The following is a 23,818-nucleotide window of genomic DNA, read 5'->3' on the forward strand; positions in this document are numbered from 1 at the left end:
GCCTTACGCCTGAGCTTTGCGCTACTCCGCATTTCTTTGATTGGTAAAATAGCCAGTCCATATTCTCTCCCCGCCCCATCGACGTGCACGATTCCGTTCCCTGTTTTGGGAATTTTATTTATGGCATGCGCGCTCTCGATGCCGTCGTTGGCACTCGACGTGTGGCTCGCACTATAGCTGACACTGTCGCGGACTACAATGTCAAATATTTTAGGGGCATCGCGAGCTTCCGTTTTCATGCCAAGCACAGAAGATCCGTCGTGATATTTTGTTCATACTGCCTCCACGAATACTCAAAGTGATATTTTTCGGTATACACTGAAGTGATGACATCTTCACAATAAGGTAAGCTAGGGAATGAGTAAATAACCTAGCGTTTAAACTCAAATAAAGAAAGATGATAATGAGCAGTAAATAGAATGGTGTTAAATGATGGGCAATTTCTTGCTTTTCACTTCGTCTCTACGTTCTTATGTTTTTTTTTTGGCTCTAATTGCGTAAGTGAGCATTTACACACGATACAGTTTCTTTAGCTGTTTGTGTGTGGGTAGAATTAGTCAGAAAATAACAGTTGAAGATTTATATACAAAGATAAGCATCAGGAAAGTAGTCACGCAGTGACAATCCGAGCGTCCAAATTACGTAATAAGCGCGCACAGACCAGCTGTTTGCTAATGCGTGGGACAGAGTTGAAGTCATCGCTGGATCATTTGCATTTTCCTCTTTATTAAACTGTCCCACACACTCAGGAATAGAGGTTCGAACAAAAAAGTTAAGGACTTTTTCTCAACTTAAATGTTTACTAAGCCAAATCATAGCTTGGCATTGTATTAGTACTACAACGTTTAAAATATAAATCCTCTTTATGTATATATTGAACATATAGGTCTATGTTAAAGGAAGACAGAGATGAAGGTGATGCGGCGAAGAGATTCAAACGGGCTGTTCACTGAATACTCCGACAATGATTGTGAGGTACAGAGGTGTGTGTGTGCGTGTGCATGTGTGTTTGCTCACACTCGCATGTGTATGGGTATGTGTGGGTGTGCGATTGAGAGAGTGATCAGTTGGTTATGGCTTCTCGACTAGTAATAAGTCAACTAGTATCTGTCTCTCTCTCTCTACAGGATGAAGTCAGTACAGAATCCAGAGAGGCTGTGTGTGAGAATGAGCCCTGCGCCAGTCACTGCAAACAGCACCCACAAGCAGTGAGTGTTTCTCTTACTTGCTATCTGCATAACAAAATATTACCTCTATTCACAAACTCAATGCCAATACATCCAAAGGGGCATAACTAGTAACCCATACACTACTAACACCACACAGTTAATCAAGTCTCCTATTCCATATTTCATCTATAAGTACATATTTTTTATTACCTCTTGTAAAGATCTAGATCTAAACAGTTAAAATAAAAAGCTGCAAAGGTGAAGTTTCTGCTTCATCAGTACACATAATTTACTGGTACAGGAGGATTCTTACTCTAATCACTAGTCAGTGAGAGTCATAATCCAGAACATCTGTCCAGTCATCAAACTGTGTTTGACTCTGGCCCTCCAGTGCTGGAGTTAGGCACCTCTGCTTCACAGCTTACATGAACACCTATAGAAATTGGGAAATGCTTTTAGGTGTTTGTTCCCTGGCCAAAGTCAGTATTTGCTCTTTAACTGCTTGTAGCAGGCCTTGTCAAGGTTGTTCAAAAACCTCTGTCCCTCACTAATATTATTTCTCATAAAAACCGTTATGAATTGAGTAGCGAGACTTCGAATGCTGTTTTTGCTCCTTTATGATTGTGTCATTTATAGCATTAAAACTGGATTACATTGCAGAACAAAAAAAAAAAAGAGTGGCAAATGTATTGAAGTTGCATATGAAATGCAAAAGTTCTGAAAATGTGTTGAAGATCATCACATTCCATATTATACCTCTGGTGGGAAAATGAATAATACTGTTTTGTATTCCTCTATTTCAAAAGTATTAATATAATAATTATGGTAATTGTCTAAAATGCTTCAGTGGCAATCATATATGAAGTCAGAAGTTGTAATTCTTTTCTTGAGGTTCAGGTGACCGTGTAGCTTGCCAGCCCTCATGCTCTTATCTGTCACTGTCACAGGATAACAGCCTGAAGTGTAATGAGTGTGGGAAAAACAGAACAATAATCACCAGATACTCAGAAGGCTATGGCACTGAGGTAGGTAGGTGTATGCCTGTGAGAAAGAGCCATTTAATTCGGAGCAGATCTGCGTAAGAATTGGAGTGTTTGGTGGCTGGTCTCTGTGACTCATGTTGCAGGAGGAGTGTGTCCAGTCTGATGCTCAAGGAGAGAGTGATGCAGATGCAGATATAGAGGACACAGACAGCAGGTATCTGGTAAACACATGATAGGCCTCTTGCTTGAATCTCCAGATATCTGCACAATGCACACAGAATCACAGAGATGCAGTAATACTAAAATTCTTTAGCACAAGTGGTTAAAGTTTTTTCAATTGCAGGCAAAACTCTTCATGGGGTTGAAGATGTTTTTTATGCCTTCTATAATGTCCATGTGATGTAGCCAGGCTGCACGAGCTGAGAGTTAATTAACATTAGAATGACAGAGACAGTCATATTGGCCATTTTGAAATTTAAAGATGAGCTTTGACAAAGTAAACCACCCATGTCTATTGATTATATTTTACCTTGGCAGTACAAAAATGACAACACAAAAATATCCTCTTGTAGACATTATCTGAGCTTAATTTTTGCTTCAGTAAATGGTCATTTACAACTGTGAGTGTAAAAGGTTTAGCGATATCATGTTCTCATGTTATTTTATCGATTAATTTAATATACATAACCATTAAAAGAAAATACAAATTGTGATTTAGGCTATGTATAGCTTGACAGGGTAACTAGTAACTCCAGATATCCATATTCTACCCTAAGGACTGTTTGACTCATTTTTATAGCAGTAGCTCTCCTAGATACAGGATGAATTTGCAGAATTGTAACATTTTACCCTCAGATAAAAATCATGTCTGAAAATTAGGTACAAATGTTTCTATATAAAGAGAAGGCATATTTATTGCACCTGGAGTACACTGATGAAGAGCTGAAGCAGTTAGTACAGAAAGTTTTCAGACCCTTATAAGTTTTCCACATTTTGGTATATTTCAGACTTACCTTAATCTGTATTTAGCTCATTGTTTTCTTATAAATCTACACAAAACATTCCACAATAACAAAGTCTTTGGAATTTGACCCTATTCAGACCCTTTGGAGTGATGCTTGTAGTTGAGCTCTGGTGCATCCTGAAACAAATGGACTGACATTTGTAATGCTGCTTTGTGACAACATCTGACTTGACTTGAAATGACTTGACTTGAAGTGCTTCTACAACTGGAACTAAGTGAATTAATTAGACATAACTAGGAAAGGCACAGACACCTGTAAGGTCTCACAGTTGATGGTGACTGTCAGATTGAAAACTAAGCCATAAGGTCAAGAAAATTTTTGGTAGACCTGTAAGACAGGATTTCGTCAAGGCACAGATCTGGGGAAGGATACATTAAAATGTCTGCAGCAGTGAACCTGTCTAAGAGCATGTTAACTTCAGTCATTCTCAAATGGGAGATGTTTGGAAGCACCAACAGCCTTCTTAGAACTGTATGCCCAGCCAACCTGAGAAATCAGAGATGATGGGCCTTTGGTTGGATAGGTTACCAAGAACCCTATGATCATTATAAAAGTGATTCAGAGATTCTTTTTGGAAAGAAAACCGTCACTGCAGGACAGAAGGCAGCACTTCAGTGAACAGGTGATAATGGTAGAGCAGCCAAATGGAAGAAATTATTCAGTAAAACGTATAGTAGAGTCTCCTTGGAGTTTGCCAAAAGGAACTTGAACAACTCTCTAACCATTAGAAGCAAGACCCTTTGGTCGGATGAAAGGAAGACTGAAACAGTTGGTCACATTTTTTGGCAGCATGTATAGAAGAAACAAGGAAATTAGCATCAACTCATTAATACCATATCTACAGTCTACCTACAGTGAACCTACAGTGAAACACTGAACCTACAGTTAACCTACAGTGAAAGCATCTTTCAAGAGACCTGAAAAAGACTGGGAAATAATACTCCCTAACAAACCTGGCTGAGCTTAATCTGTCAAAAAATGGGAGACACTTCCTTAAGAAAGTGCCATGTTTATAAGATAATTCCCAAGAAGACTTGAGGCTGTCGGTGCTTTAACAACATACCAAATATTCCAGTTTTCAATTTTTAATACATTTATAAAAAATTCCAGAAATATTCATAAAATACACTTGTATTAAAATTAATTTAAAGTTTAATTTAAATTAAATGTAAAGTTTTTGCTTTGTCATTAAGGGGTATTGTGATGAAACAATGTTATTAAGCTAAAGGACCTTTAAGATAATTTTTGGTCCTGGCCAGCTGATAGCAAAGTCCAAATATTGATACGAGATGTATCAGCTATAATGGTTTATGCATGTTTGTTATCTTATTGCCATTTCATAATTTCAATCAGAAAATGATTCCATAATCTTACAATAATTTCCTGAACTAACGCCTTTCATGATATGCATATGTCACATATACTGATAACAGTGTTCACTTGAAGCATTGCATTGGTCCAGACTGCAGGATGTGGGTTCTCTTCAGCGAATCAGCTTGCGTAAGCGAAAGCGTCAGCGAATAGCACGGCAGGACACCACAGAGAGTGAGGATGATGGAGGATGGTGCCAGAGGACTCACCGCTGGAGTCTGAGGCTGAGCCCCCACCGTCCACACAATAGAACCATCCTAGAGGTGCTCAAATACATATACATGTATTTTCACTCAAATGCAGCACTGATATTTATGATAGGTTTCTCCTTTAGGTTTCCAGTATTGAAAATACTTCAGAGTTCAACAGAGGAATCTGCAATGATGGACTATAGCTTACAATTTCCTGTAATATGTATGGAACGGTTAGGTACAGCTATAGAGAAGATGTACATAATAAAGTGATCACTCAGTGTACAACAATTAATCCTCCCTTCTTTCTTTCTGGTATACTTGGTCGTTTGTCATTAGGAGAGCATTTCTCAGGTAAGGCCACTGGTGATTTCTCGATGTAATGCAGTAGAACCTCTGGCTGCCTCGAGCAACGAACCCCAAAGAGGAAAACAGTCACTTCAAGAGTGGCCTTTCACATTCTCCCTCCCTCTTTTCTTCTTCCTCATCATCCTCCCTCTCTCCATATCTATCATAATTGTGTTCTTTGTATTACCCCTCTCACTTACTAATACCTGACTCCATCTTCAACTGATTCCTTGTGCAAATCATTTTTAAATAATTTTTTGTTGATACATATGTTATTGTAAGTGTTATTAGAACTTATTACGTTATAATCAATCTTAGAATGAAAGTCTTGTAACAGCTCATTTGAATTGTCAACACAGTGTCTTTGATTGATACATGTTAGATAGTGGATAACAGTTATATTAGTTATTTTAATTCTTTTGTAAGAGCTAAAATCATCCTTTAGGGTTCTTTAAAGTCTAATAGATTTTGTCCTTTTTATTAGACAGAATGCTGTAATTCAATTTTCTTTTTATTCCTCTAAATCTGGTAAAATTTGGTAACCTAATTGTCATTCTGTTGGTTTGAGGACTTTCATTTTTTTTGTCTGTCCCTGCCTTTAACAAATCAACCTATGCAATGTACAGGCAACAATCTTGCAGTTGCACAAAATACATATGTGGGTTTTTCTGTTTCCATCTTCTCCTTTTCATTCCGGTGAATGCATGTCTGATATAGCACTGAAGTTTTTACTGCAGGTCAGTTGGCTTCCAAATGTTTTTTGAATGTGATTAATGGTAAAATTGATCACTTTTCAACTGATTTTTCTGTGAAAGTCGATATTGACAGTTAAGGTTACATAAGCTTACATGAAAAGCACAATGTCATTATTATTATTATAAATTTATAATTTCTTCTTTGATTTGTCACTACTTCAGTCTGTAATAGTCCAAAGTTTGCTCATTCACAATGTGCATTATGCTTAATTTTCCTTTGTGATTCTATAGTTTCACTAGCCATGAACTTTCTTTCTCATTGTCACCACCTGTACCCTTCTGAAGCTTTAACATGAATGTTGGTATGTTTGTGAAGTATTTTGGGTCTAGATTTTAATAGAATTAAAAATAAAGTTTGACAACATGACTGAATGGTTTTATTTTGGAAAATCTTACACAGACCTTTTATCTGAAGTATTTTAGCAATTTTAGCATTTTTTCATTTTTTATTTTATTTTTGTGCTATAAAAATCTGATATGGCCCCTACTGTTGGTTTCCACCGGTCAGTTGCATACCAAAATTGATAAATATAAAATTTAGTACAAGAGTGTTTTATCATTTTCTCTATGCATAAAGAATGCTATTTATTGTAGAAAAAAATATGAGTGCCACATACCCAACACAACTGCTGACAGATAATAAAAAAGACAGTGTTGATGAGATGAAAACATGCTCAGTGATTATGGGACTGGAACTCTCAGGGACTGAAGATTAATGAGTCCTCTCCTAGTCAATGTAAATTATTTGTAATTTGTAGTAAAAAAGAACAAGGTAAAGGCTGGTCCATGGAGTTCCTAGTTTCTGTTATGTAATTTCCATAGCAGCCTGTTTTGTATCGAGCAAAATGTATTCCTCTTCTTAGATAGGTTTGTTAGATTATTTTCCCTTGCAGAAATGAACTTGGGTGTGTTTAAATATCCTTTCAAAGCCGATGCCAAAAAAGTGAAAAAGGGTAAAGTATTGGTCATATGGTGAGAACAATCAGCACCTTATTACATTAGACATGCACATGTTCTCATCAAAGTAACTAAATTTATGCATTAATAGATGATCAATACAAGAGGTAAACTGGTGTCTGGTGTCGACCAAAGCAGGATGGTCCCCGCCCTTTGAGTCTTGGCGCCTTTCAAGGTCTTGTCTTCATGCTCTAGGGAGTTTTTTTTGCCACTGTCACCCTTGGCTTGCTCACTGGGGGCTTGGACTCAGACATGTGTAAAGCTGCCTTATGACAACAGCTGTTGTAAAAAGTGCTATATAAATTTGACTTACATTTTTGCCAAAATGACCTCATGACCTTATTACCACATGCATGTCTTCATCAGAACAGGCAAAGAACCTGACACTGATGTGAGTATAAAACATTATATTGAGGTGACGTTACACCTGGTTATCCATATCAGGGAGACCAGGGGAGATCTTTCTCCCCTCTCATCTTCATATCCTTGCCAATGGCCTTCTGGCATTTCAGCTTGGTTTCCTTTCCAAGGCCGGCTGTCCCATTTGCCCTTCTTGTATGTATGACTCGAAGCACTGTGGGTTTTCCATCTGTTGTCTAGCATGTTGTGTCTCTCCAAACAGAGATAGATTCTCAAAGAAGACACATTAGCCTTGTGCATTACCACCAGCCAAGACTGAGACTGTGTTTGTGGGTTTGTAACTGAAACATATTTTGGAAAGTAGGTCAAACAAAGGTTGTCTATAAAGAATAGCTCAAATCTAATTTATCAACAAACAACATGTCTATTTATCATTTTCATCTCAATTACAAGTATAAGTATATACTATATATATATATAGTATATGAATATATACATTATTACTTTCAATGATCCAATTATAAACTATGAACAAAATTTGAAAATGTATTTGAACATATCAAATATACATGGTTCTAAAACTACCTTTGACCACAACTGAAGGTTATCCTCATCTAAAATTACAACTACACTGTCATCACAGACACATCACACACTTTGTTTATAAAATAAAAAGGTCTCATCATGTTTTGCAGCTATTCAGCATGTTCTGCACAACAACAAACTTCAGCTAAATTTAAATAAAATTTCACACTCTGCCTATAAACAGCTTTGCTGTTGTCTAATGCTTGACCCAGATACTATTCTGTGGTTGTGGAGGAGCTACTTGATACCTCCTGACTTGGTAAGAATCTAATGCCTGGCGTTGTCACATGCTTGTCAGCTTATCCTATGCTGATTTGTCAGCTTCTTGGGAAATGGACAGGGGGAGCATTGAAAGAAGGGGAAAAGAACAAAGAAAAAGAAGGCAGTTAAGGGGTAATGAAAGTAAATGGGCAAACGTCAATGACACAGAGGATGAAAACCACTCTGGGACAGAGGATGGAAAGATAAAGGGACCTCCAGAGCAACTGCAGGGAATTGAGCACCAAAATGATAAGAGTGCTGATTCAAATGTTGCACTTTTTTCTATGAGGAGTGATGACAGTGAAGATGAAATTTACAGTGACAGTTTTTCTGTTTCTTCTCCCAATGAGGATGACAAGAACAGCAATGTTACTTCTTCTGCTGACAGTTGTGCTGGCAGAGGTAATCAAAGTGGGGGCGCTCTTTTCCTGTCCTCGACCAAATTGGATGATGACAAGGAGGATACTGACAAGGGCCTGCAACATAATGTTGCTAGGGCTGGAAGTAACAAGACCCCCAAATTCCATACGTTTAGTCATCTCATAGACATAAATGGTCATAAGGCAGAGACAGATTCTGAAAAAGAGTTGGAAACTGTAGTGAGAAAAAAGTCTTTAGATGATGAGGATGGAGAATATTGCAATGTTGATGATGAAAAAGGTAAGAGTGACAGTAAATCCAGTGAAGAATATGAAGAATATCCAAAAAAGCTTTATTGCCACTCAGCCTACCCAAAGCAGGTCTTCCAGGCTCTAGAGAAAATGAAGCAGTGTTCTTTCCTCACTGATCTCAAACTGATCACTGACAATGGGCTTATTTTCCAAGCTCACTCCCTTGTCCTGGCTGCAGTAAGCTCGGTCATCCAAGAGAGACTTCAGGAGAGGGATGTGGAGAAACCAAAAGAGATGTTTTTGTGTTTGGGTCCAGAAGTATCTGTTTTGGGCCTGTCTGCTGTGCTGGAGTTTGCCTACACTGGGGTCATTAGTGATCTGAATAGAGAATCTTTGCCTGAGACTCAGACTGCTGCTTTCAGCCTGGGAGTTCCCAGGGTGCTGGAGCTCTGTAAAGGAGAAGAGGAGATGAAGAGAAAACAAGATAGACAGCAGATGGAGGATAACAGGAAGACTTCTGCTACAGAGCAGATGAAGGTCAGTCTGCAGTCCGTCAGGCAGCTGTGGGACAATAGAGTGGGTTGTGATGTGAAGCTGGAAGCTGAAGGAAGAAAATTTCATGGTAAGTAGACACAACAAAGTATACTTTTCAAAACAAAATATAATTGTCACGGTTTATATATAACACTAATCCCTGTTTTTCAAGCTCTTATATTTAATGGATACTGCATGGCAAAGATAATATTTTAGAATGTAAAGAAAGCATGGAGGCCTGCCATAGCATTAAGGATTGCATGAGCCAAAACATATCTACCTTATAACAAATAAAAGAACAATTATTTAAGCAGCAATAACCTCTTACTTGTTTTTTGTTGAGTGGGGGCATCCGTGCTTTATTTATATTCAAAGTTTTGTGTTTTGGAGATCCAAACATACCATGTAAGAAGTACAGTGTAGAAGTTCTTTATTTTTCAGTTCTTCAGTCCAAAATAATGGACTTTTCTGTTAAATTGCTTTTCTGTTCATTGCCAGCACATAGGGTCCTACTCACTGCAAGCAGCGACTACTTCTATGCCATGTTCAGGAGTGGTATGAGGGAGAGTCATCAGGTCTCAGTGACCCTACTAATGATTGGGGAGCTTGAGCTTGAAGCCCTACTTTATTTTGCCTACACTGGGGATCTTCTTCTCAACTGGGGCTGTGTGTTTGAGCTCACCAGCGTGGCCCTTCAGTTCCAGTTCCAGCCTGCCCTCTCACTCTGTCTCAGCTTCATGCAAAAAGAAATGGATGGGCACAACTGTCTTGATGTAGCTGCTTTTGCTAAGGCATATGGGATGACAGACTTACAAGAAACTGCAGATGACTTTGTCCTTAGGCACTTTGAGGATGTAGCGACCACTGGTAAGTTTCAGGACCTACCAGTGGAAAAGCTGAAGACATATCTGCAAAGCAATGCTCTTTGCGTTGGATCGGAGTTGGCTGTGTTCAAGGCAGTTGCAACTTGGATTGAGGCCAATCCCAAAAGGAGGGTGAAAGAGGCCAGGGAGCTTATGGCAACTATCCAGTTTCCCCTTATGACCTTCAAGGAATTCAAAGAAGTGAAGGCTATAACCTCATGGCCACAAGTCAGCACCAAAGTCCTCTATGAGTCTCTGTTAGAAGAGTTCTGGTCCAGTACCTTTAATGTCCAGTCAGACTTTAGGACCTACCTTCCTAAAGAGACCTTGGTCCTTGTTGGTGGTGAAAAGATCACAGAAAATTTTGATAAGCGTACTCCATGTAGGGACATATGGTTTAGCAACTCATTCCGTAACTATGTGGGGCTCACAAAGAGGATTGAATGGAGGCTGTTGACAGACTTACCAGAGACACCAAGATTTAGCCACAGTGTTGGAGTGATAATGGGGAAGCTTTATGTAGTTGGAGGACGACATTATTATGGAGAGACTGACACTTTGAAATGCACCTACAGGTAAGAGAGACAAGTTCATATTCAGATTGCTGAAAAGAGATCAGAGAAGTCTGTCAATGTTCTTTCTGGTCTATTTCTCACATTTACTCTTTACTCCAGGTATGACCCAATCCAGAATAGTTGGGAAAGGTTGGCCAATATGCATGAGAGAAGGAGCAGCTTTGCTCTTTTGGTTTTGGATGAAAAAATATATGCTATAGGTGGAGACAGAGACTCAGAGGTTAATGTAGAGAGTGTAGAAGTCTACTGCCCAAATACAAACTTATGGAGGTAAGAATAATAAAGTGTACTAAAATGTTAGTGTTAATAACATTCTTGATTTGCTCTTAATTTGCACAGTTCTGTGATGTACTAAGACAAAATGTTAGCAAGAGATTTAAGGCACTAGGTTGAAACACCTTTTTGTCACTTTCTTTAGACTTGTTCATCCCCTGGACCAGTGCCTAAGTGGCCATGCTGCTAGTGTACTGAATGGAGAGATTTTCATCTCAGGGGGCTTTGACTGCAGATTCCAATGCCTGGTCTCCATGTTGCTGTACCACCCTGACAAAGGCACCATGTGCTTGGCAGACATGTCCCAGAGCCGGGCCCAGCACTGCATGGAAACCTTTCAAGACTACCTTTACGTAGCCGGAGGTGTCTCAGCTGCTGACGGACAATTAGTTGATCAGCTAGCCTGTGAATTCTATGACCCAGTTGGTGACATTTGGGCTGCCATTATGCCCATGTCTGTTCCTCATGTTAGTGCAGCATCTGCAGTGTTAGAGGGAAAGATCTATATCCTTGGTGGCTATTCCCAAAAAGACTATAGTGATACAAAGCTGGTGCATAGGTATGATACTGCAACACAACACTGGGAGACCATGTGTGGAACACCAGGTCCTAACACATATGTAGCAACTTGTGTGCTTTCCATACCTACTCACCTTAGATGAGTAGAGATGAGTAGAGTAGTTACCAGATAATTGTGATCACTGTAACAAATTCCACAAATGAAGACTTGTTTCTTTTTAAACTTTAAAAAAAAACTTGTATATATTTATTTGAATATTTAGGATGCATTAGAAGTTAAGCTTCTTGTATGCTTGCAATAATTCTAAGATATTTATAGTACAAGATTTTGAAATAATAACTCTGACTATGTGCTACAATGACAGCTTCCTTTGAGGGAAAAATAAAGTGTAAGGAATCCCAGGCATCCCATGACATAAACTATAATATGTGAAAAGACAATGTCTCATAAAGCAGAAATTATAACGGATGCATTTGCATGCTGTGAAATCCAGTAAACACAAGATTTTTCTGCAAATGATAATTAATACATTTAACTTTTGAAATAATGGTGACTGATAAAAAAAAAAGATAAGTCATAAAATTGTTATGTCATAAAAAAATGGGTACCTTAAAGGTACCCAAACAACTGGGATTGGGTACCTTTAAGGTAGCTTCAATTAATTTATGTTTTTAGATGTACGACTGTTGCTACTGTGTTGGTATCTTGGACGTTTTGGCATTTTTGCAGTGGTTGCTCCAACAGTAAATGTATGTTGCAATGTATTAAACTGATTTGTGTACTGGTGTGCATAAAGGAAGTTTATTTTAGGGGGATATTTTATGTTCCCAGTAACCCTGGGCATAGTAGTCGATGCAGATTCCAGGGGTGTATTTGCCTCATGCTGGAATCACAAGAGGGCAATGCGGATTGTCTGCATCTGCTGTCTTGTCCTCTGCTAAGATATGGCTTAACTGGTGGCCATTTTGACAAATCATCCTCTGTGGATATCTGGGATAATTCCCCCTGTTCATAAGGTGAATTTGCCCACTGTGTCTTACATTTGTGGCTTCCTATTACTGTTTATATTCATCACATACTATAGCAAATTCTGTCATGCAAGGAAACCAGGAAAGCAGGACATGAATTTGAATGGAGAAGGACTTTAACACACAGGTCCAAAAGAAAGAAAGAAAAAAAACAATGAATATAAAAATGAATATAATAATAATAATAATAATAATTGAATACAGAAAAAACTAAGAAATATACAGACTGTCAAGCAAAATGCAATTAAATGTAATATATGTCTTTATTATTACCATGTGTCCAAATAATTAAATGTGTCTAATTATTGTGTCTTCAATAATTTGTAGCATGGCTAGATACTTATTTACTTATTTTACTTTCCACTTTGGTTAGCATCACAGCACAGATACAAAGCCAATCTCAACATATCCTCCACTGTCCCCTTTATTAAAGGTTTCCAGTGCATAACACAAATTTCACCATGTAACATAGGACAAGGTTCACATGGGAAAGTGTCCCTGACCTCAAAGAACCAAAACTAATTAAAAGTCCTTTTGCGTAGTCCTGGTATGAACAGATCAAATCACAGTGAGACTTCTAAAAGTCTTGGATGTAAAATTAAACGTTTGTTTACAGGTTTCCTGAGCAATTTGGTCTACTTTAAAGTGTAAGTATGTAGTAAAATGCTTGAATCTAGGATACAGACTTCTGTGGATTATTATTTCACACAATAAATCTAATTTCAAAATTAGTAGCATGTCATGCAAGAAGTAAACTGGAACTTCATAACAGCCCCAATAAAGAATTAAAGCACATGGAATACATTGCTCATAGCAGAGTATATATTAGAACTTCCACAGTTAAACCTAGATGTCTTGCACATGCCTCCGTATACATTTCTGTTATCAAATGCAATCATGTATATGTTTATCTATCATTTAAATTATTTAACCATAAAAGAAAGCACAAAACCTTTCAATTAGTAGTCACAATAAGTTGTCTTAAGATTCCAATAAAGAAACTATACACCACACATGTCTTGAGATCTTGGAGAGTCATGACAAACATAAATAGTTACTAAGCGTTGTTCATTTTCACGAGAACTAAATGGGGTAAAGAAGATAACCAGTGAATGTAGAATAGTTATAGCGATAATCCACAAAGATCCAGGACTGAATCCAAAGTCGCATGTGCACCTCTTCCCCAGCGCTCAGTTGCATAACAGCACCATTTGAAACATTGTCATTCTTCTCCCCCGAAGTGTGTTCATATGATGATACAAATCGTGTATTGCCCTTAAAGATGCTCAAACCCATATTGTGTAATGTAAAAGCATAGCCAGAGTATCTGAAGTAGTAGATTCCTTTAACAGGGGCAATGAAAACACCTGGAGAGGTAAGAGTTAGAGGTAGGATGATTAAGAATCAGCAATCCAAATTAGGTGTGTCAAACTCTAGGCATATGGAAACAAAGCACTGGAGCTTAATTTTTTTTAAACTTGTTTTAACCAGTAGAGGGCAGGCTCTTTCAGCTAAGATTGAAGTAGCCAAAATCAAATGCCTAGAACTTTAAAAACATTTTAAATGACCCACATCAACATGGATCCATGTATATGGATTGAGCACATGTATTTCACATGTACATGTATTTTTTACACATCCTGAAAGTAGTTTTTACCTTTTCAGTTGCCACTTTAGAAAGGTTTTGGAGGTTCAAGTTATTCATGAAATAAAATTCTGCTCTACTCTGTATACATAGTCATTGTGTACTCAAAACACATCTTATTGAAATCACCACTGACTTGCTAATTAACCAAAATGTTAAATCAGTTATGTTATAGCACTGAAAGAGTTCAGTGCTCTCTGCACAAGCATAACCTATAACACAAAACAAATGCCTTTCATGTCATATCCTATATTACCCATATAATACAATCTTCAAGACACCACTGACAAGATTAAAGATGGTATGAATACACATTTTGCTACATTGAACTGCTTAAATAATATATAAAACACCTGTTTTGGGGTTGTATGCATCTCCAATATTGGTGAGGACTTTATCAAATATGAGTTTTTTCTCTGAGGTGAATGGCCCCCTGTGTAAGTCCTCTTCTGATGTCATAGAAGCTGTGAATGCCACTTTAGGACTCTCTATAGGAATATCAGCACAATAAAAAGAGATACAATAGGACAGCGGTCACACTCCTGGAGTCCTTCTACACTGCACACATTCTTTTATCATTACATTTTATCATTTCATTGGATACCATTTACTCATCAAGGCCTTGCTAAATTAAGTGCTAAATTAAGTGTTTTCAATTAAGTGTTTTAAATCAGGGAGAACAATCAGTTGTAGCAGTGAAACAGCCAGGAAAGCACAGTTGAAAAAAATGTTCAGTTCAAATCACCATCAATGCAAAGCAAGATCAACACTAAAAGTGACCTTTACCTGTAATCTGTTGCTGAAGGTTTTGCACTAAGGCCTTCTGTTTCACCAGTTCACTTTTTGTAGCATTGAGGTCTGTCAACAGTCCTTCCACCAAAGTCTGAAGCTTCTGAAGATCAGAGATGATATTAACTGTTGGCTTCATGATATCTGCCTCCTGACTTTTACAAATGTATATAAGTGTGAGCTGTATGATCAGAATCAGCCTCATATTCCTGTATTGCTGTCCTAATAAAAACTGCCTGAAAGTAATGATTGCTATTCCTTTTTGTTCAGGTCTGCCAGGTTTTTTTTTTTTTTTTTTTTTTTTTTTTTACTAAAGGGACACAAAAAAATCCAGGATTTCACAAGTGAACACTTTGACCCAAGTTCTAGTTTTTGTTACACACAATATACATTCTTTGCAGTAAAAAGCTTGGCTGTGTGTTTTCTGAACTATGAACTAATGAACAGTATCACAGCAAACACAACACAGCATCGTCACAAACACCTATCACACACGTCATAGCCCAGACAGAAGATCACAGACAATAAACAAGAGATATTGGTGACAATATATACAAGCAGTAAAAGTCAGTGAATTGTGAAATATTGAGGTAGGGAGTTGGTATGTCTAATTCAAGTAATTTAAATAGTTTAAGCAGTGCATGCACTTGAATAATATTTGAAGTGCAGAGTGTGCTTTTGAATATGGAACATACATAAAAAGTACTACTGGAAAGGATCTGATATAAATGTAGTTTGCAGAGTATTGTCAAGTGCCAGTATAGGTACAGTTATAAATGAATAAAAACAGTTGTATTGAGACCAGTACAGTATATGCGTAATTGTCTGTGTTTGTGTTCAGATTGTCATTCTGAGATCTGTGGGGGAGCTTTTTAATGTGTGATGACCTTGTTGAGTGACCATACTGCTTCTGGAAAGAAGTTCCTTTTGAAGTGATATGTGTTTCTCCTCAAGCTGCAGAAGCGTCTCCCTGACAGCAGTGAGCTGAATAGGCTGTGGGGTGGATGGATGGGGTCTCTTCGCTTCCTCTCTATGTCACCTGCCGCAAATGTCTTACAGATGAGGGAGAGCACCTCCAGTGGTATGCTCTGTAACAGCTGGTGCTGTTGTCATACCAGGCAGTAATGTTTCCTTTCAGGATGCTCTTTTTGCCTCTGTGGTAAAATCACGTGGAGATAAGATGGAGTCTACTATAGAATCCTCAGGTAGTCTGACACCAACGTACTTGAAGACACAAACTCTCTCCACCTGGGTCCCATTGTTGAAAAGAGGCTTGTAGTTTCTGCTCTGCTATTGTCATTGCATGTCGCTGTAGCTATGAGGGAGTGCAATCATGTGTAGAAAGAGTACAGCAGAGGACTGAGAACACATTCTTGTCATGCACCTCTGTTCAGTGTGACCTTGAATAATATGTAGCTACCCACCCTCCTTGTCTGTGGTCTGTCTGTTAGGAAACTGTGATTGATTATTCACTGTCTGTGAACCTTCTTGTATCCTATACTTATTTTTCTTACATGAAATGGTATCTCTCCTTGGTAAGTATATATTTTGAATATCTTTCAGTTTATTATATTGAACACTTTTGTTAATCTGATGAACATTGATTTTTTTATTCTTTTGCTATGTTTGATTTATATTTGTTGTCCTGATAAAAATAAAGTATGCATATATATTTACAGCATTTAGAAGATATTCAGAGCAACTTACACATTTTTTCAGTAGATGTTCTCTTTGGTAATCAAACCCATGATGCAGTTGCAAGTGCCTTGCTCTACCTGCTCTATCAGGAGAGCTTGATGAGATAAGTAGTAAGTGGTTGAAATTTAGAAGTTTAGATGCTCCTATGCTTAGTCTAACACAGCAGTTGGCATTTGTGAGTTTAGTGTTAGATCTTTAACATATTCTCACATCACACATTTATTCCACAGAAAATTTCTAATTGAAGATCATGTAACGTTCCAGGTTAAGACAGGCAACAAACTAATGTGTGTATTTTAAAGAAGGTTTGTGATATTAAATATGTTAGGTTTTACTTAAAAATAAAAACCTAATAAAAAACCTAATAAAATGTACTTTAAATAAAATTTAAATTAATTTATATGCAGTTTGAGGCTTTAAAAATATGTTCTAGAGAAAAAAAAACAAAAAACCAACATTTACATTTTCTACAGCACTCCGTGTAATTTGCAAACCAGACACATAAGTCCATGTCATAGTGAACTAAACAACAACACAAAAAACTTTACAGTACATTATAAGTGATATTTACAAATATTATTCCTTCAGTTAATAGTTACTATATTAGTTTATGTGTATTTTAATTCATTTAACTGTATCAAAATTACAATTATTAACACCAGAATTCTACATTATGCACCACACAATTTGCATAAATTGCTTGTCTCATGACTTAGTTACACTCATTTTTGATTGCACTAAACCCAGTTTAGCTACAACTATACTTTAACTATAACTTAATGGCACATTGACTAATATGAAAACCCTTAACCATTCAGCCCTTTCTACTGTCTCAGTTCAGCGGGTAAATGGAGCAAGCAAGCCCTTATGTCTGTAATGGGGCCTGCCATTTTGCCCATATTTTCCCAGCGCTGAGTGCCAGGATCGTAGCGATGCACCAACCTAGCCTCACTATAATCCTCCTGGCAATAACCGCCCAGAATGTATATCTTCCCCTCCAGGACAACAGAGGCTGCTCCAACATGGGAGAGAGTGAGAGGGCTGAATGCAGTCCATGAGTCACCTATAGGGTCGTAGCTTTCGCAGGCTAGCTGATCAGTGTAGAACTTTCGCAGGTTGCACACTCCTCCGGCCACCCAGATGCGGTCAGCCAGGGTCTCCATACAGTGCTGGGCCCGGTCATGGGTCATGTCCGCCAGGTATGTTGTGCCTTGTTCTGGATGGTAGACCAGCATGGAGACCAGGCACTCATAGCTACAGTTAAAACCTCCCGAGATGAAAATCTCACCTCTCCAGATACTAGCTGCATGTCCACTCAGAGGCTGGTCCAGTGGGTGTTCGAAACTATATACAACAATAAAATACAGGATGGTGTGTTCTTTGGTAACTTATAGATCACGATTCTATATGATTGCCTAGTGTGAGAACCTCTGACTTCTGATTTCAGATTATGAAGCTGCAGTGAGAAAGAAAAACCTTATCTAATGACTAACAGCTATTGCAGTCATCATGTTTATATGATGTCATGTGTGTCTGTGTGTCTTTATAACATAACAATTTACCATACTAAATTACAACAACTTAGAGATTTCTGTAATGGTCATGATGTTATTGGGATTTTCAAATCCTACTAGTTCAGATTATACAGTTTTGTCTCTTACCTCCAGGTGTTTGTATCTGGGGAGTATTTTTCCACACTGTCCAGATTGGTGTTGAGGTTTCTGTCTCCTCCTATAGCATACAGGCTGTCCCCTCTCACCACCACCATAAAGTTACTTCTGTACTCATGCATATCTGGCAGTTTCTCCCATGAGTTTTTAAAAGGGTTATACCTGTGTCAGTTTGGGTGTGTGTGTTTAACATAAGGGGCAGGAAAAGCAGAATGAAATTGAAAAAAAAAATTGTTAGAAGTAATGAACAGGACAAATACATTGTTTGCCAAAGGTCTGACAATACATATGACAGTACACCCACTCACACACACACACACACACACACACACACACACATATATATATATATATATATATATATATATATATATATATATATATATATATATATATATATATAGAGAGAGAGAGAGAGAGAGAGAGAGATTCAAAATTGTAGTAAAGTACACAGAGACAGACAGAGGTCCTTCATCAGCTGTGCAAGCAAAGTGTTTCTGAATTGTAGGAGGAGCCAGTTTATATATGAAAAAGTAGATGTTTAAATCATAACATTCATTCCATGGTGTTCTAAAGTTCCAAGAATGTAGATCAGTTTTTCTTTGAGTTTCCTAATTTCATGGCAATGCATACAGATGTCATTAATGCAGTATCAATTAATATTAAAATGCTACCTTTATCAGCTGGCTTAATAACAAAGTCACTTCTTTTATTTAAATTTTAATGCAGAGTATTCTTCCTTTGGTAAATCAAGTCTTTTAGCAGGTTTTTTACATTTAAAATTGTTATTAAACCAGCTAATAAGGGTGGAGCTGTTGTCGTTGTCGAACTCTTACGACAGTACAGTTGTTGATCTCTTACTGCAGTACACTTCAGTTACTCACCTAGAATCTTCTTCAGATTTTATATATATATATATATATATATATATATATATATATATAATCTGAAGAAGATAATATAATCATATTATTAAATGATAAATAAAAGTTCTGGCTTTTTATTACCTGTAAGCAGATTTCATTGTGTCTGCCTTGCTGTAATAGTGACAGCCTCCCGCCACATAAAGCTTTCCATCAAGGACACCCACTCCATGTCTGAATCTGGCGTGCTCTGGCATTTCTCCCAGCATCCTCCATTCTATCTCCTTCACCAGCCCCATGCCACTGCGCAGAGAGTTAGCAAACCACAGCTGTCTGCTTGGCAATCGCCGCCCATTGTCCAGGTTTAGCTGGTCACCCCCCACGACGACAAGGGCATCTTTGGGTCGGCGCACGCGATGCTGTACCTCAGAACCTTCGGCCCCTCCGAACCCGAACTCTCTGAGTGCTGATCTGTACAGCTCTGCCCCGTCGTCTACCACACACTCCATATGCAAGTCAATGGCTCGCACCTCGCAGAACTCACGGAAGGTCATGAGTGGGAAGCGTACACCTGCCATGAGCTGGCAGGCAAGAGGCATCCTGGCAGCTGGGTCAGCCTCAATCCAAGCCACCACGGCCCGGAAGACGGCCAGCTCGGATGGGGTGCACAGGTCGTCACGATGCAGCAGCCCCATGAGTTTGTTGGCCGACAGGTCGAGGAATTTCTGAGTTGCCGCCACCTCATGGAAGTGGATGAGAATGAAGTCTTCGGCCTTCTCCAACAAGTCACCTATCATGTAAGCTTCGGCGAACGCGACCACATCCAGACAGTTATGGATGTCCATCTGCTGCTCTAGGAACTGAAGGCAGAGCGAGAGGGCAGCTTGGAACTGAAGCTGAAGGGCCGTGCAGGTGAACTCAAACACACAGCCCCAGTCGAGAAGAAGATCTCCACTGTAGCAGCAATGCAGGAGACCATCCAGCTCAGGGGCTCCCAGCAGTAGCAGGGACACTGAGGCTTGCTGTCTCTCCCTCATATCACAGCTGAACATGGCTTGGAAGTAGTCACTGCTGACACTCAGTAACACCCTATGTGCTGCAAAATGGAGAGAAAAAAAAAAGAATAATAGGCATGCCTTAATGGTATTGGTTTTAATGCTCAGGACCTTAGAGGTGTTACAAGTCCTTATGCTGTTCATCACATCATGCCAGTGAAACTATTCTCTTAGATGTATCAATTTAATTTTATATATATATATATATATATATATATATATATATATATATATATATGTGCACTAGCTCTGTAATTCTTTGTAATGAGTAACATAAGGATATATAGGACCTGTCATAAACGGAATGTCAAAATATTTTCTTACCATGAAAAATTCTTCCTTCAGCTTCCAGCTCCACATCACAACCTATTTTGTCTTTCCACAGCTGCTTGATGGACTCCAGACTGACCTTCATTTGCTCTTCAGCAGAAGTCTTCCTCTTATCCTCCATCTTCTGCTCTCCCTCTTGTTTTTGCTTCCTCTCCTCTTCTTCTTTACAGAGCTCCAGGACCCTGGGAACTCCCAGGCAAAGAGCAGCTGTCTGAATCTCAGCCAAAGACTCTCTGGTCAGACCAGTAATGGTCCCAGTGTAAGCAAACTCCAGCACAGCAGACAGACCCAAACCAGAGACTTCTGGGACCAAACACAAAAACATCTCTTTTGGTTTCTCCATATCCCTCTCCTGAAGTTTCTGCTGGAGGACAGAGCTTACTGCAGCCATAACAAGGAAGTGAGCCTGGAAACTAAGACCACTGTCAACACTCAAGATTAGGTCAGTGAGTAAGGAACACTGCCTCAGTTTCTGAAGAGTGCGGAAGATCTCCCTTGGGTAAATAGGTGTGCCGCACTTCCATGCCCCTCCTTTGGTATTCTCTACACGCTCCATCTCCTCCTTCTCATTCCTCATGTTTTCTGTCTCTTCCTTTCCTTTCAGGCCCATTCTTCTGTCATTGAAAGCTTTAATCCACCGTAGCTTCCTATTTTCCTCCTCAAACCTCTCTCCACCTTCTTCCATTGCCTTTTTCCTTCTCTCTTTTTCTCTCCTCCATCGTTCCTCCCATTCCATGGGCATGTATAGCCTTGTGAACTCCATGTTGACTCACTATCATTGCACAGAAAAAACTGTGGGTGTATCAGTCTGTATTTTAATTCACACTGAAAGACCCTTCTGTACTTATGTGCGACAGTGATAAACTCCTGAAGTAAACAACAATCTAATTATAGGTTCTGGGTCAGTAGATTAAATGTCCGTAGACATGCAACCAGTTTTAGAAAGTGCTGGGAATAAAACAAATGTGTTGCTGTGAACTGAATTGATGTTTTCTAGTAGAGAAAGCTCCTTGTTACACTAGGGAGAGCTGGAGGAGCGCAACATATAGGATCAGATCAGAAGTAAAGGATTGGTATTCAGATCAGGAGATACTAGCAAAACTGCTATGAGGGTGAATGTAATGAGTGCATGAGCTTTACACGTGTGATTAGGTTAGTTTGTACTCTGGGGATGGGGACATCTAGTGGCAAATCGCATGAATCACAGGTGTCGATTTGACAGTGTTTGGTGTTAAAAAAGTGACTGACCAAGATATGATCTAACCCATTTATTTAATTATGCAGTCCTCTTGTAATGATGATATAAAACCAAACAGGGAAAAATCTGAGAGATAGAACAGAGAAACAAAACTGCCTTGAAAGACAGTGTATGCCCAAAAGACTGAAAAAAAAAAAGAGGTGAGAGTAAAGCAGAAGGAAATGGTATAGGAAATGGGTTGCATGATATTGAAGGACACTGTGCAGGATTATGGTAGTTGGAGTGTTGACTAGATGTGGGCTCTTCGTTAGAGTGGCATTATGTGACATGTACATGGCAGTAAGCTTGCATGAGCAATGAGCAGTTGGATTAATTTGGTCTGATAATCAACCACTGATATGTTACAGATATCTAAAATAGTTGCAGTAATCTGTAATAGGCTAATGATTAACTTTGCAGTTTGGTGCACATAATTAGGTGAACCCAGAGTACACAAAGTGCCCTACCTCACGAATTTACCTTCAGCTAGTGCAAGATAATCTGACAATATGTAGTCATTCTTAAGAGGTTAACAGTGGGTGTCTTCTGATAGCTGTGGTTATGAAAAGTTATGCTTTACTGATCTCTGAAAATCTGTGTATTGTCTGGGCCAAGACAACCAACAAAAAAAAAACAAAAATGTTGTAAATGCTGTGAAATACTATTATGTTTTTGGAGAGATACAAATATAATTCCATGCAAGTCCATGCCTCAGTTAAGTTAATGTAGTATGTATAAATTAATAAGTATACAATGCAATTTGACATTTGTAATGTAACAGCATCAGAAAGAATGAATCTTTGTAAATAATTCGGTCTTTATGCTAACAGTTAAAAAAAAAATTCCTCAGCAAAAGGCATATAAAACTACTAAACCTTTATCTTAGAACTAAAAAGTAGAAATAACTTTCTTTAACACATGGTTTTAAAATGTTCTTCACTAACTTTATTAACCTGACTTCAAATAAGGCAGTGATCTATGCATTTATGTTAGGTTTTGCATACACCCAACATGTCCTATGGTGGTGCAGTTTGTATCACTTCTCAATGGTTGTGTGTTGGAAATAGTAGTGTGGGGTGATCAAGGGTTTATGTTCTTGGTTGCTCCCCCTTTGCATTCTTAGATGCAAAATAAAGAGCAAAATAGCAGTGCCTTTAGCTGTGCTTGCTGAATGCTGCAATACTGTGTTTGCTCACAAGGTGGCAAGGTGGCGCACAATGTGGCCTAGTTCATGACTATGTTTGCTAAGTACTGGAATTTAACTAAAATATAATGACTATAATTTGACATGTGTTTGACTATAAATGTTATACAAACCATATACTAGACATACAATATATACATGACTATATTACTATACTATAAGAAGAAATATATTACAAGAAGCAAATGAGTTAGAAAATTGTATATTATATAATACAAAATGAAGTCATTGGCACTTTGATATCAAGTAAAAAGCAAGGCAATAAATGTAATAGGACAAGAATCACATACATTTTAAGAGGTTGCTGTAAATATTTATGAATTAAATGAATAATTAATTATCAGTCCTGGCCCTCACCTGTGGTCTCCACTATAACTTGATTTAGATTGAATGTTTATTGAAAATTTCTTGAAATGGTTAAATTACTTGAAATCATTTTCTCTTCCCACCTTTAGAAAGTATTTGGTGTTTAAAATAATTTGAAACAGACACCACAATAACATGCTTAAGCTGTGAGACCTACAAAATCCACTTTGAATTTTAAGGGTAACAAAAAGATTTCTGTAATCCTCTTCTTTGCTAACTGAAACTATTGTGATAATGCAAAATATGATTTTTATTTTGAAATAAAGTTATGATGAAAATCACCATCATTAAAAAATCTCAAATAAATAAATTGTTCAAATTATTGTTCAGAATGTTTATAATTATCTAATTAACATTTGAAACATTTGTGTGATTTAGAGTCCACCTATTTAATATGAAGGTCTTTATACATTTAGAGGTAAATTACCAAGTGATATTATTATTATGATATACAATATTTTATTAATTTTATATTTATTAATAACACAGTCAGTTACTAAACAATAAAATATATACATGAAATACTATGAAACAAAGAAGTACCACACAGTG

At 38.0% G+C, this 23,818-nt stretch overlaps 4 protein-coding genes across 5 annotated transcripts; 2 read left to right on the forward strand and 2 right to left on the reverse strand.

Moving 5' to 3' along the window:
* The first annotated feature begins 111 nt into the window (after window positions 1–111).
* On the forward strand, window positions 112–6,209 carry si:ch211-63p21.1 (uncharacterized). 2 transcript variants are annotated; one of them, XM_027022845.3, is made up of 7 exons: window positions 112–345; window positions 887–975; window positions 1,128–1,208; window positions 2,117–2,194; window positions 2,296–2,366; window positions 4,640–4,811; window positions 4,883–6,209. In XM_027022845.3, the coding sequence occupies exons 2-7, from the start codon at window positions 910–912 to the stop codon at window positions 4,940–4,942; spliced, it is 528 nt and encodes a 175-aa protein (XP_026878646.2). In that variant the 5' UTR covers window positions 112–345; window positions 887–909; the 3' UTR covers window positions 4,943–6,209. The 2 variants fall into 2 exon arrangements, with proteins under 2 accessions (XP_026878646.2, XP_026878645.2); XM_027022844.3 differs by having other exon boundaries at window positions 116–345; window positions 5,079–6,209.
* A 1,862-nt stretch (window positions 6,210–8,071) lies between these two features.
* On the forward strand, window positions 8,072–12,506 carry LOC113585402 (kelch-like protein 33). The gene is made up of 4 exons (XM_035530055.2): window positions 8,072–9,238; window positions 9,649–10,588; window positions 10,688–10,858; window positions 11,007–12,506. Exons 1-4 carry the CDS (start codon window positions 8,077–8,079, stop codon window positions 11,521–11,523), a joined length of 2,790 nt encoding a protein of 929 aa, XP_035385948.1. The 5' UTR covers window positions 8,072–8,076; the 3' UTR covers window positions 11,524–12,506.
* A 287-nt stretch (window positions 12,507–12,793) lies between these two features.
* cbln11 (cerebellin 11) lies at window positions 12,794–16,865 on the reverse strand. Its single transcript, XM_027022857.3, has 3 exons — window positions 14,841–16,865; window positions 14,408–14,542; window positions 12,794–13,776 (listed from the first exon to the last, which is right to left on the reverse strand). The coding sequence occupies exons 1-3, from the start codon at window positions 15,046–15,048 to the stop codon at window positions 13,493–13,495; spliced, it is 627 nt and encodes a 208-aa protein (XP_026878658.2). The 5' UTR covers window positions 15,049–16,865; the 3' UTR covers window positions 12,794–13,492.
* A 133-nt stretch (window positions 16,866–16,998) lies between these two features.
* Window positions 16,999–21,326, reverse strand: LOC113585400 (kelch-like protein 33). The gene is made up of 4 exons (XM_035530324.2): window positions 20,454–21,326; window positions 19,219–20,170; window positions 18,203–18,373; window positions 16,999–17,885 (listed from the first exon to the last, which is right to left on the reverse strand). The coding sequence occupies exons 1-4, from the start codon at window positions 21,220–21,222 to the stop codon at window positions 17,366–17,368; spliced, it is 2,412 nt and encodes an 803-aa protein (XP_035386217.2). The 5' UTR covers window positions 21,223–21,326; the 3' UTR covers window positions 16,999–17,365.
* Between the last annotated feature and the right edge of the window lie 2,492 nt (window positions 21,327–23,818).

The sequence above is a fragment of the Electrophorus electricus genome, chromosome 5, assembly GCF_041902795.1.
Source record: "Electrophorus electricus isolate QZ-2024a chromosome 5, ASM4190279v1, whole genome shotgun sequence".
Lineage (NCBI taxonomy): Eukaryota > Metazoa > Chordata > Actinopteri > Gymnotiformes > Gymnotidae > Electrophorus > Electrophorus electricus.

Bases quoted from the DNA above. Each gene is read 5' to 3' on its own strand.
- cbln11 (XM_027022857.3), bottom strand. From the start codon at position 15,048: ATGAGGCTGATTCTGATCATACAGCTCACACTTATATACATTTGTAAA. The intron at 14,543-14,840 runs GTAAAGGTCACT...ATATTCCTATAG, and splicing joins CCTTCAGCAACAGATTACAG to AGAGTCCTAAAGTGGCATTC. The intron at 13,777-14,407 runs GTGTTTTATATA...TTACCTCTCCAG, and splicing joins TGCATACAACCCCAAAACAG to GTGTTTTCATTGCCCCTGTT.
- si:ch211-63p21.1 (XM_027022844.3), top strand. From the start codon at position 910: ATGAAGGTGATGCGGCGAAGAGATTCAAACGGGCTGTTCACTGAATAC. The intron at 1,209-2,116 runs GTGAGTGTTTCT...TCACTGTCACAG, and splicing joins GCAAACAGCACCCACAAGCA to GATAACAGCCTGAAGTGTAA. The intron at 2,195-2,295 runs GTAGGTAGGTGT...CTCATGTTGCAG, and splicing joins CAGAAGGCTATGGCACTGAG to GAGGAGTGTGTCCAGTCTGA.
- LOC113585402 (XM_035530055.2), top strand. From the start codon at position 8,077: ATGGACAGGGGGAGCATTGAAAGAAGGGGAAAAGAACAAAGAAAAAGA. The intron at 10,589-10,687 runs GTAAGAGAGACA...TCTTTACTCCAG, and splicing joins ACTTTGAAATGCACCTACAG to GTATGACCCAATCCAGAATA. The intron at 10,859-11,006 runs GTAAGAATAATA...CACTTTCTTTAG, and splicing joins CCAAATACAAACTTATGGAG to ACTTGTTCATCCCCTGGACC.
- LOC113585400 (XM_035530324.2), bottom strand. From the start codon at position 21,222: ATGGAGTTCACAAGGCTATACATGCCCATGGAATGGGAGGAACGATGG. The intron at 18,374-19,218 runs GTAATAAAAAGC...AAACTGACACAG, and splicing joins ACAATGAAATCTGCTTACAG to GTATAACCCTTTTAAAAACT. The intron at 17,886-18,202 runs GTAAGAGACAAA...TGTTGTATATAG, and splicing joins CCAGATACAAACACCTGGAG to TTTCGAACACCCACTGGACC.